Source organism: Zingiber officinale, chromosome 8A (assembly GCF_018446385.1).
Source record: "Zingiber officinale cultivar Zhangliang chromosome 8A, Zo_v1.1, whole genome shotgun sequence".
Taxonomy (NCBI): domain Eukaryota; kingdom Viridiplantae; phylum Streptophyta; class Magnoliopsida; order Zingiberales; family Zingiberaceae; genus Zingiber; species Zingiber officinale.
The window spans coordinates 86,891,328-86,903,388 of record NC_056000.1 but is presented as its reverse complement, the minus strand read 5'-3'; the positions used below and the strand labels follow the sequence as shown (position 1 = coordinate 86,903,388).

At 39.5% G+C, this 12,061-nt stretch overlaps 1 protein-coding gene across 1 annotated transcript; it reads right to left on the bottom strand.

Annotated features, from left to right (window-relative positions):
- Nucleotides 1–295: 295 nt before the first annotated feature.
- On the bottom strand, nucleotides 296–5,511 carry LOC122009823 (ubiquitin-conjugating enzyme E2 36-like). The gene is made up of 8 exons (XM_042566127.1): nucleotides 5,372–5,511; nucleotides 5,177–5,204; nucleotides 4,929–5,015; nucleotides 4,723–4,781; nucleotides 1,519–1,560; nucleotides 1,373–1,446; nucleotides 669–766; nucleotides 296–592 (listed from the first exon to the last, which is right to left on the bottom strand). The coding sequence occupies exons 1-8, from the start codon at nucleotides 5,405–5,407 to the stop codon at nucleotides 555–557; spliced, it is 462 nt and encodes a 153-aa protein (XP_042422061.1). The 5' UTR covers nucleotides 5,408–5,511; the 3' UTR covers nucleotides 296–554.
- Between the last annotated feature and the right edge of the window lie 6,550 nt (nucleotides 5,512–12,061).

Genomic DNA, 12,061 nt, shown 5'->3' with positions numbered 1-12,061 from the left:
AGGTAATTTATATAGACTAGTTGAGTTGGACTATTCTTTATCTATTCCTAATAATATTTCGACAAACTGAACATAAAAACAATTATTTCATTTGTACAATAATACATAAAAAAAACTATCTCTAGAAATAGTTGTTCTATTCGTTGTTTATTCCATTTATGAACCAAACGAACTAGAATCGTTGTTGAAGTTAGCATTGTAACTGACAAGGAGAGCATGCTCTCTTTCCTTTGTAATTAATGGTTTTTGTTAGATCTTAATCTAATGATCTGAACTGAGCAAGTAGACACAAGGATAAATTCAAACATCTTATTTGACATCGGTTCCTACCATAACAAACTTCTTCTACAAAAGAATCTTTAAGAACTCCAATGGCACGGAAGAAAGAAAAACTGTGGCTTTTGCAAGCACATGAAGAGGTACCTTCCAACCCAAGATAATGATACAATACCTTGCAGTACAAGAAAAGCATGTTCTTGACTGCACCTAGTTCAACATGTATGGATTAATAAACTTTTAGTATAGATAGCTTACTCAACTGTTTGCAACAATGTTTATGCGCTGGTGGCATATAGATGCGTCCACTCTTTTGCTGCATCACCAAATGGAAACCATAAGAATTAAAGCGAGAAGCTTAAGATTGATAATATTCATGGCCAAGATCTTACCTGTCTCCACAGCTTCTGATTCATTCGATTTCCAATGCTTCGCAATGTTCTCAGAAAGAGGGTCATCTGGATTTGGAGCACTAAGAAGTGCTTGGATACTGAAATCATAATAAATAACGACTATTACTCCCCAAGCTCACAAATACAATCGAGAGAGATTCATGAAATGGATTTCTGAAAGAGTTATCAGGGATCAGAATACTACGGGACCAAGTAATAAGTAGGCAAAATTAGATCAATAAGAAATATTAGAAATGCTTATATTCCTAAGCCCAAAAGTTATGACTCAACATTGTTTTCACAATGAAGAATCAAAAATACTACAATTTTAAAGTTAAGCATGTAGTAATGCACTAGTCATCAATCCATTCTGGTCCAACAAGACCATGCAGGCTGGGACAAAGGAATTAGGAACATGTTTATATAACTTCAATTTCCATATGAGCCTGCATCAGCCAACATGAAAAAAAGGTCCTATTTATGGGGCAAGAAAGGTCGACTAAGCATCAACCATGACAAAATACCATAAGAGAGGTGTTGCCTGTGCACCGCCACATCAATATTGATTGTCCCCTCTCTTGCTAATGAGGGAATAAACTGGTGCCTTTGCTACCCTAGCAGATTGAGTACCTTAACATCCCAGTGTAAAATTGCATAACAACTTTTGATGATTACAAACAAAATAATAACTAGAACTATGTCACCTGAGTAATACTGTTCTAATTTGGAGAGCTGGACTCCATTTGTCCTTCAGGATGTCAAGGCATATTCTTCCAAGCTGCATATCAAATCCATGAAATTAGAATGTATTTCTTGCAAATCGATAAGAGTCGAAAGTAGAACTTCTTGCCTTGTCAATGTTAGGATGGTAGATTTTGGTGAGAAACCGGACCTGTTCCAGATATATTTCATAAAACAAAAAAGATAAATGAATAGCATAAACAAGTAAATATTGTTCCCATTCCCAATGATGAGAAATAAAACCCCAATGACAAAGAAGAGTGACTACAAGAAATACTTGCATTTTGCAAGTAAAATGAAATGGTACAAGAAACAATGTTGCATAGTGGAGTAGGTTCTGCTCTAATCAGTGACATTGCTAGGCAGTTACTCGAGGGGTGAGCATATTATTTTATGGTTCATCATTCCTAACTGACAGATGCTCATTGGCATTGTGATCAAGTCCAGAGTCAGAGGCAGACTGTGGCTGACTCATTAAATAATATCACATTTGATAGTTTTGCTTTTAAGGAAGAAAAAAAGGTTTAATGAGGGTTAAGAAGTAGCAGTAGCGCGAGATAACTAATTTGGGTATTTGAATTACACTGTCATGTTGGCTCCTAACCCTCTCCCGTCACCAAACTTCAGTGTTGTAAATGTCGATAAATGGTGGCAGAGCGGTCAGTGACCACCTAACGCCTCGGCCGCCTGAGCACCTCGGTGCCTAGGCGGTTGAACATTTTTTTACTATTTTTATACATAATTAAATAATATATTAAGCAAAGAATCAAAAATTAAATAAAGGATCATAAATTAAATAAAGGATCAAAAATTAGAAAAAAAAATACTATAAAATATATTAACGAAAAATAAAAAAGTTAATCTAATATTTTTTAAAAAATAATAATTTATATATATATATGATAATTTTATTAGGCTTAAATTAAGCCTATTTAAATTATCTCAATCATAGGTAGAAGCTAAAAATATATCTATTTTTTTTGTAGGTAGAAGTTGATTAAAATTATTAATATAAAGTATCGATTAAATCCAAAGTTAAAAAAAAACGGCGGCCTCTAGACGCATCGCCCGATTCGGCGACGCGTCCAAAGCTAAAGGTTTTTCGTTTGACCGCCGCCTAAACCACCGCCTTTCACAAATGTAGTGTGGTTAAGGTCCGCCTCCCGCCTAGGCGGCCACTTCAACCGCCATTTAGAATATTGTCAATCCTATATTCTTCACAAGGGCCACAATCCACTAATATCATCCTTTACAACACCACCATTCCCTTAAACCCTCTCCATCAGTAAATTCTATCAATGAACAATGTTCCCTCCCTCAACTCATCACCTCGGCACCCAATCCCTTCCCAACAAGCAACTACTAACTCCATTTACAACCCTCCCTTTCCATCCCATTCATGTTAAAAATATAAAATTTTGAATGACATAAATTCTAATATTTGGACTAGGAATAATGACTGATTTTTTTCTAAAACTATTATATATATATGTGTGTATAATTGCTTTTTATATCACCCAAGAAAATCTAGGTTTGCACTGACTGTGTTTTTTAATTAAAGTCTGCAGCTTTCTAGGCGCACTAAAAGCACAGGAAAAGTACCAAGTTATAAGACTGAACAACCCAAAATGACAAATTCTCCATAGGCCAGAGTTCAAATGGAGATTAGCTAGAGAACTCCATTGGCACGGTTCAGAAAAAAGTGACATTGTACAAGAAATTTAAAAAATAGTCATTAAAAATAATAATTTGTCACAGAGAGGATCAATTCATACAATCCACTTAAGAATTTCAGGACAAAAATAGTTGAGTTGAGTTCCCAAAACAAACTATGGATACTGAATTGAATAAACAAAAAGTAATGGAAGGAATTATGGATAAGGATAATAGGAAAAGGCACTTGCTAGTCTTACTTGTCAATACCTATATTCAATAAAGGAGTTTTTTCCATAGGCAATCTAACAATCAAAGTGAATGGTATCCTTCTAATCACAACCGAGTGTAGGAGAACACAAATTACTCAAGAATTCCTGAGCCTTCATTCAAAAGCTTGGTGAAGGCAGAATGATATAGCCAGTGACGAAATAGATAGATCGGTGTTGTCAAAGATGAGAAACAAACAAAACTTTCCCAACTTCCGGCTAATCCTACTTACATTTTTGCATGTGAAAAGGTTTCATCTTCTACCACTGTAAAATTGCAGCAATTTCAATCTACAGGAAGACAATGTCATTATACATAAAAAAATGATTCACACATTCATGGCCCATACCTAAAAGTAAGATGCAGAACATTCTAAATTACAGTAGATTAGCAATCATTGCATATCATGTAACCACTAAGCATTGTTAATGTGAGAACAGATTGCATACCTTGCTAACCACTGAGCATTGTGAATGTAGGAACATGGCTTATTGGTTCCTTTGCATATTGTATAGCACACACCAAATAATTTAATTGAATATCTAACCAATTTAAGCATAAGGCTTATTGATTCAATTGCTGATCATAAACACTGGTATATCTTCCCAGAATGATTTAGAGATAAAATTCATTGTTTATCTCGGCTCAGTTTAAGCGGCAAATTAATAAAATACTCAAACAAACACGCTGAGCATCATTAGGCCCAGTCTCCCTGCCAAGTGTAATGACCCTTTGCCAATGATAAATAAGCTGAAATTTTTAGTTTTATGATTCTGGCTGCTTATGTAGTCGTGCAGTCTCATAAAGGCTCCAATAAGTAGTACTAAGTTGATAAGCTCTTCAATAACCTATTCAAGAGGAAGCCACATGGACCACAACTTTAAAAAGAGTTCCTTCAACCTCTGGCACACCCAATGAAACACTCTAACCACAAACACCTCCTCAACTTATTATTTAATTTTAAAGTAGTAATTATTTTAAATATTAGAATATTGAATTAGCCTGGCTCGAATAGGCTCGACGAGCCATCGAGCCAGTATTAAATGGGCTCGAGATTGGCTCGAATATTAAACGACCCGGCTCGAGCTCAGCTCGAGCTCGGTCAACTCCGAGCTCAAGTCGAGCTTTGACCGAGCCGCTCGTGAGCGGCTTGACTCATTTGCACCCCTAGTCCCAATTATTGCCGACCATAATGCATGAAAAAGTCATTAGTGAACCAAAAAAGAAGCAAAATGTTCTAATTAATACATATGTAAAGCTATCCATATCTGTATATTCTAGCTCTACTGAATGCTTTGATGCTACTACAGAACAAGTGGAAACTGAAAAACATTCACAACAATTTCCATCCAATCAATATTGGCAAGAGGGTAACTAGTGGGTGTCTAACCTTTGGGGCAGCCATGGGATATTCTTCAGGCAAAAATAACTCCAGCTTGAAAACTCCTCCTGATAGTAAGAAAAACGCAATAATGAAATATTGAACAAACCTCAGAGTTCAGATCGACAGTAACACGATAAATTGATCAATGTGGAACAATGAAGATTGACAAATTAAGGTACTCAAGGAATTTGTATTTTATCAAAAGTCGTCACCTTCATATGGAGATTGAGTTGGTCCGAGGATCATCACGTTGAAATACCGCATGTTGTCCTCGGACGGAGATGCACTGATGCCAGGAGCTGCAACAAAGAAAAAAAAAATTGTCGCATTAACCAAATGGGATAAAAAAAATGTCACCGCAAAACCCTTTAAGACACACTATCTTATTTCTTAGTTCTCAACGAAACAAGATCAACTCAAAATTTGAACTCTGATAGAACAAAAACAAGATAAATCATACCTGGTTCGCTAAGGAGTCGCTGCGTTTCCTGCTCGACAAACAGGATAAAATTGTATCATATCAAGTTAAATACCTAGTTAAACAACAAAAAACTCCGACGCTCTTTTCCTGAATCACAAAATCGGCGAGACTGGAAAGGAAAGCCCAAGAGAACTACGAAAAATTGGGCCACAAACGCCTCGTCCGAGAGCTTACCTTGATGATCCGGCGAGGGAGATTGCTGTTGGCCATCGAGATGATTCTATGAGTCGGATCCCTTGCTGCTGACTCAAGGCGTCTCTCGCCGATCGATCGGGAGACGCGGAAATCGAAAACAAGCAAAAGGACAAGTCGAGGGAGGTTCCTTATTTCAGTTCAACCCTTGGTTTATCGACTTTTCTAAAATGATCCCTAAACCTTTTTTAATCAATAAAACATCCCTAAATTTGAGCGCTCTCGCCATTTTACATTTCCACTCCTCAAATATTCACAGCTATATGATGACGTAATGACGTCACAGTTTCAAATCAAGTGAAATAATGGCATAGGTTGCTCATGTCATCAATCTATTAAACACTTTGCCACGCCCAGGATTATAGTGCAGCAACATGATATTTAAATTGTCATCCAAATATTCATGATTCAAATTTTAGTTATGATAAATTTATAGAATTTTTTTTTTTAATGGGACATACAGCTAAAAGAATGTTGGACTCCTGAACTACCCGTGAAAATTTTTCGTGGAATCGAACCAATCACCCAGACTCAACATTATCCAACTTGATTAACCATTTTTATTAAACACTTTGACACCATATATTTGTCATCGTTTCATTTCAAAAATATTAATTTATTAATTAATATGGCATTTTAACTAACCTAAAATTGTAAGAAAGTTTAAAAAAACAGGAGTCAAATTAGATAGTTATTTAAACTAAGGGTAGGATTAGAAGTTGAATGATGATGTAAAGAGAGATGATTTAATTGTAATTGTAATATATTTAGATGTATAATTAGGAATGATAATGGATTCAATTTTATATCTTTTGTATTCATCTATATTTATTATATTCACTTTTATCTATCGAGTATTTAACTTTTATTCTCATCCTCGTATTCGTCAGAGGGTATTTATATCCTATCAATCATCTTATACTACTTACAATTTTTTTTTAAAAAAAAATATTACTTCAAAGAGCTTATCAATTTTATTAAATTCTTAAAAAATTAACAATAAGTGAGGATAATAAGAAAAAGAAATTCTCTCGGGAGCTAAGTTACTAGATCTCTTATTGAATACAGATGCATTCAAGCAGTGGTTTAACAGGTAAACAGGCTAAAGTTTTCCTTGCCTAATAAAAAGCATCTTTTGTGTGTGTATGTGTGAGCTAAACTATGAATGAAGTGCTGCGAACTTGATCCGCGATAATGATGTCGAGGCACCTAGAATGAATCCAAGCCCCTCGATTCATACAGTAATTTTATTTTATTTATTTTTTTAGCTCCGGAGTTAAGACAATAAGATTTTACTGTTTAGGGATTGGATTATAATACTAAACTAAAAAAAAACTAAAAAAATAAATGCTCACAAGGTATATATTAAAGACATCTAATAGCATTTATTATTATTATTATTATTATTATTATTATTATTATTGTTTAACTTCATAATTTAGCCAATTAAATTTTACATTTAGATTTTTTTTTTCATTTTTTTTAGCTTCATGTTTAAGCTAAAAAATTTTAAGTATTCAATGGATATGTATTTTGTTTGAACCCCAAGGTTATTTTGATATGATCAATCAAGTTAGGTTAGGTCATGTGGTGTTTTTAACCTTGTGTCTAAGTGTGCAGGAGCTTAGGAGCACAGGAAGTCGAGCAAAAGACGCAACTAGCAAGAACGACGACACGGGAGAGAGTCGACAGACTTGGTGCATCCGAGGGATGAGGTGCTGCGGAAGAGTATGCGGGTGGACGAGAAGGAAGCGCGCGGTGTTTCTGAGGGGCGAGAAACCGGAGCAAAAGGTTGCTCGAGAAGATCGAAATTGGGTTCGAGTGAGCCTTATTTCGATTGGCCGAAATCACCCAAGCGAGCGGAGCCGAAGCTGAAGACCCGGACCGAGGCGAGCAGCACCGGAGCAAAGAGCCCAGACCGAAAGTCAACTATGTTGACTTTAGTGTTCCGGGCGCCCGTAACCCGATTTTGACCGGATCGCGTTTGACCGCGATCCGTTGCGAAAGGGATAAAACTTTATCCCCCTCCAGGCGCCTCAAACGCTTCCAGGCGCCCCGACCAACGCTATAAATACAACCTTGGTCCAGAAGCTTTTCATTCATTCAAGCAATTAGCATTACAACACTTGTGCGCTCTTCTTTCAGTCTAAGCTTCTCATTTATGTACTTTCACTACTGTAAGAGGCTTCTACGCCTGAAGAAGATACTTAGTGCAATCCATTCCTTGGATTAACAACCTCCCCGGTTGATGTGAATATATCACAGGGTATTAGAGAAATTACAGGGATGGAGAGGGGCATTTTCATCATTTGGCATGTTAGGGCTTTAAGGCTTTAAGTGGGGAAGCATTGTTCATCCGAGGGGGGATTCGTGCTTTCTCCTGCGCCGCCACTAGGAACAAGGGGTTCCTTCGTTCATCGCCGACACCACCAAGGAGCTCTGTCAGCGACGACCTCTTCGAGGCCAACTCCTCCCCTGCTCCTCCAACCCGCCATCGACGGCGTCTCCATCAACCGCCGCTAACAAGAACAAGGAGGCCTTTCTTCCTCCTTCCCACGCTCCTCACCGGCGCCGACGTCGGTTGTCGGCTGTCACCTCTTCTCCTCTCCCTCCTCTTCCTCGCAACACCACCCTCGAACACACCGGTCGCCACTCACCTTCTCCCTCACGCACACTGCCGCCGCATCCAGTGGCCTTTGTCGCCACCGAGTCCAACGGCCACCGTCGTCACGTCCAGTCGCCGCCGCCGCCGCCGTTGAGTCCAGCCGCCGCCGCCGCCACATCCAGCGACCTTTTCCGCTGAGTCCAGCAGTCGTCGCCCCATCCACCTCCACCTACAGTGACAGTCACCAGTTGATCCACGACCACCACTAATTTCACAGCTGTTGTCATCCTCTGATTTGGTACTGTGTTGGTCTGTGAGCCACCGTTGTATTTCAGCCTACGAGCTGTGGAGGTGTGTTCGGCCTACGTGCCAATATTATATGCCGGCCTGCGTGCCGACGTCATCTCTCGGTCAGCTTATCGCTAGTATATGTCGATCGGTCTGTTGTTTACCGGATTCAAGTTACGCTCGGCTCCCGGAGGGCAAATCCAGCTCCACAGCAGACACATTCATCTATCCTTCAAGGTCGCGACGACTCGATCAGTAGTGCGACCAGCTCACCGATCCATCCAAGGACGCCCCTCGGGGCCAGGGTACGTTATCGTACTCATCTTGTATTTATTTTATTGTTCTGTTATTATTCAGCTGCTTATATATTTATAGGACCCGCCTCATGCACCAGGGTACCAGGGACCGGGGCAACCCGATCGCTGGCTGCAGGTACTGTTGACCGGAGGTCTTCTGATGACTTAGTCAACGCAGAAGGTAGCTCACCATCCGAGTCATGGAAAAGAGATCAACAATCCAGACACGTCATTCCAGCAGCCCCGTCTTCTCAGATTCCCGACAGGAACACCTGTTATAACCAAGTTAAAATCGCGAGCCTCATCTTTTTAGTTTCTCTCGTTATTTAATTTACGCAAGTGTTTCTTTTAAAAGTCCGAGAAGGATATTTTGGTTTTATTTTTGCAGGGCTATTCAACCCTCTGATAGCCGGCAACCAACGGTCCAACATATTTAAGATTTAGGATTCAAAGAAATGTTGATTTTAAAAAAAAAATGAATTGAAACAAAAGGGAAGCCTGGTGCACGAAGCTCCCGCCATGCGGGGTCCCGGGGAAGGATCCATTGTACGCAGCCTTATCCTGTTTTGTGTAAGAGGTTGTTTCCAGTATTCGAACCCGTGACCTTTTGGTCACATGGCAACAACTTTACCGTTGGATCAAGGCTCTCCTTCAAAAAGGTAACCCGGTGCACGAAGCTCCCGCCATGCGAGGTCCCGGGGAAGGATCCATTGTACGCAGTCATACCTTGATTTTTGCAAGAGACTGTTTCCAGGATTTAAACTCGTGACCTTTTGGCCACAAAGCAACAATTTTATCGTTGCGCCAAGGCTCCCCTTCATATGCCTCAATTACTGTGGTGCAGACGGTCGCATGGTGCACAATCCGCAGCATATCACAGATATCACTATTGGGACCGAAAAGTAGCTAGAGGGGGAGGGGGGGTGAATAGCTCGTCGCGTGCTTGGTGGTTGGCGTTGCTTGTTTCTTCAAAGATATGCAGCGGAAATGTACAAGAAACAAAACACACAACGCTAACAAGGAGGGTTTACTTGGTATCCACCTCACAAGAGGTGACTAGTCCAAGGATCCACGCACATACACACCTCCACTAATAAACACTCCTTTTCGGTAACTACCGAAGGCGGAGAAGCCCTACAAGTTCACACTACAAGAAGAAAGGGAAAGGGAAACAAAATACAGCACAAGCTTAAAAGAAACCCTAACCCTAGCTTTCTTCTTCAGCTATAGATCCGCCTCTTGACTTGGAAAGCCTCCAAGAACCTTCAAGAACTGGCAATCTGAACTTTGTGGAGAAGCTGTGGAGTCGCTGAGATGAATCGTATGAAGTCTCGGAAGATCTGCCGAAGGAATCGAGCGCCTACAGCTAAATACGACGCCAACAGTCGGATCCCGATCGATTGGAATGCTCTCAATCGATCGGGGAGGCTTTAGATCGATCAATGGATCGATCCAGAGCGCCTCTGTGCTCTGGGAATTTGCCTGGATCGATCGGCTGATCGATCCAGGGCTTATCGCGACAAAACACACCTCCCCGATCGATCCACTGATCGATCGGGGTCTCTGGATCGATCCACTGATCGATCGGGGTCTCTGGATCGATCAGCTGATCGATCCAGAGGCGTTCTGTGCTTGCGACTGCCTCCCAATCGATCCACTGATCGATTGGGACGAAGACTTCTCGCGGGGACACCTCAATCGATCGGCCGATCGATTTGGCTCCAGCCAATCGATCCAGCTTCTGGTTTTTGCCCAAAACCAAGTCCCAAAGCCCCCAAACCAACATCCAGTCAATCCATGACCTGTTGGTTCATCATGCCTAGCATCTGGTCACCCTTGACCTGCTAGGACTCCCTCACCAAGTGTCCGTTCAATCCCTTTGACCCACTTAGACTTTCCTTCATCATGACAAGTATCCGGTCACACCCTTGACCTACTTGGACTTTCACCAGATGTCTAGTCAACCTTGACCCATCTGGATTTCTCCGTGCCTGGCTTCACTCACCAGGACTTCCATGCTGCCTAGCTTCACTCACTAGGACTTCTCTTCTGCCTGGCTTCACTCACCAGGACTTCTCTTCTGCCTGGCTTCACTCACCAGGACTTTCACCTGGCTTCACTCACCAGGATTTCCTTCTGCCTAGCTTCACTCACTAGGTCTTTCACCTGGCTTCACTCACCAGGATTTCCTTCTGCCTAACATCCCAGTTAGGACTTTCCTAGTCAAGTATCCAGTCAACCTTGACCTACTTGACTCTTCTTCAATCAGCCTGATCAGATCCTGATCAGAGGGGAATTGCACCAAACAATCTCCCCAAATGAACAACTGCATTATCAAACATCGAAACTCAAACCAAGACTCAAGCTTGGTCAACCAGGTCAGCCTTGACCTGAGGGATATTGCACCAACAATCTCCCCCTTTTTGATGTTTGACAATAACACATTTAAGTTAGGCTAATCTCATAGCCTCAACTCCTTCATGCCACTAGGTAATGAAGACATAAGTTAAACCCTTCATTCTCCTCCTAAGAGGGCAAACTCCCTCTAGGTAATGAAGTCCTAACTTAAACCCTTCATTCTCCCCCTATTGACACACATCAACAAATGCCCCATCTTTGGGCACACATCAACAAATTCACTTGTTGAAAACTCTCCCCCTGAAGAGTTGCTCATCGTTGTTCACAACTTCACTCGTTGTGATCAACCCGATAATGAAAGTCTCATATCCTTCATTATCCTTAAATCTACATTCTCCCATTAATGTAGGAGAGGTGCCCATGTCTAGCGCACCTCTCACTCCCACTTGAACAATGTAGCCTTGTTTGTTTTTTTGTTTTTTTTATTTCATTTAATTCTCATTTAGTTTTAATTTTTTTAATTAATTTTATTTAAAAATAACTCTCATACAATTATATTTTTAAATTTTTTTAGTTTTATTTTTTTAATTAATTTAATTTATTATTTTTTATCAATACTTTATTTTTCAATTTTATATAAATTTTATTTAATTTTTATTTTTTAATTAATTTAATTTATTATTTTTTTCATAATACTTATATTTTTCAATTGATTTTTTTTAATTTTATTTTTTTAATCAATTTCTTTATTAATTTTTTATCAGTTTTATTTTTTTCAATAATTTTTTTATATGTCTATAATCTTTTATTTATTTTTAGTTTATATTTAAAACTAAAAAAAATACTACCAATTAATAATGAACACATTCATAACTTAGGAACAAACATATTTTTTTTCAAATGAAGAGTACATGTAATAATACAAAAAAAACATAAAAACATATAAAAATAGAAATCTGAATCAATATTGCCTCCAAATTCTGCTCCCGATGCATTTGGTGGTGGTGCACCTATTATTTCGTACCACAAATGAGCGTGTGTCTTGTAACGAGTGACCCATCCTTTAGCTTCATACGATGAATGTTGCCACCACCAAGTTGGAATGGGTGGTACAAGATAATGAGG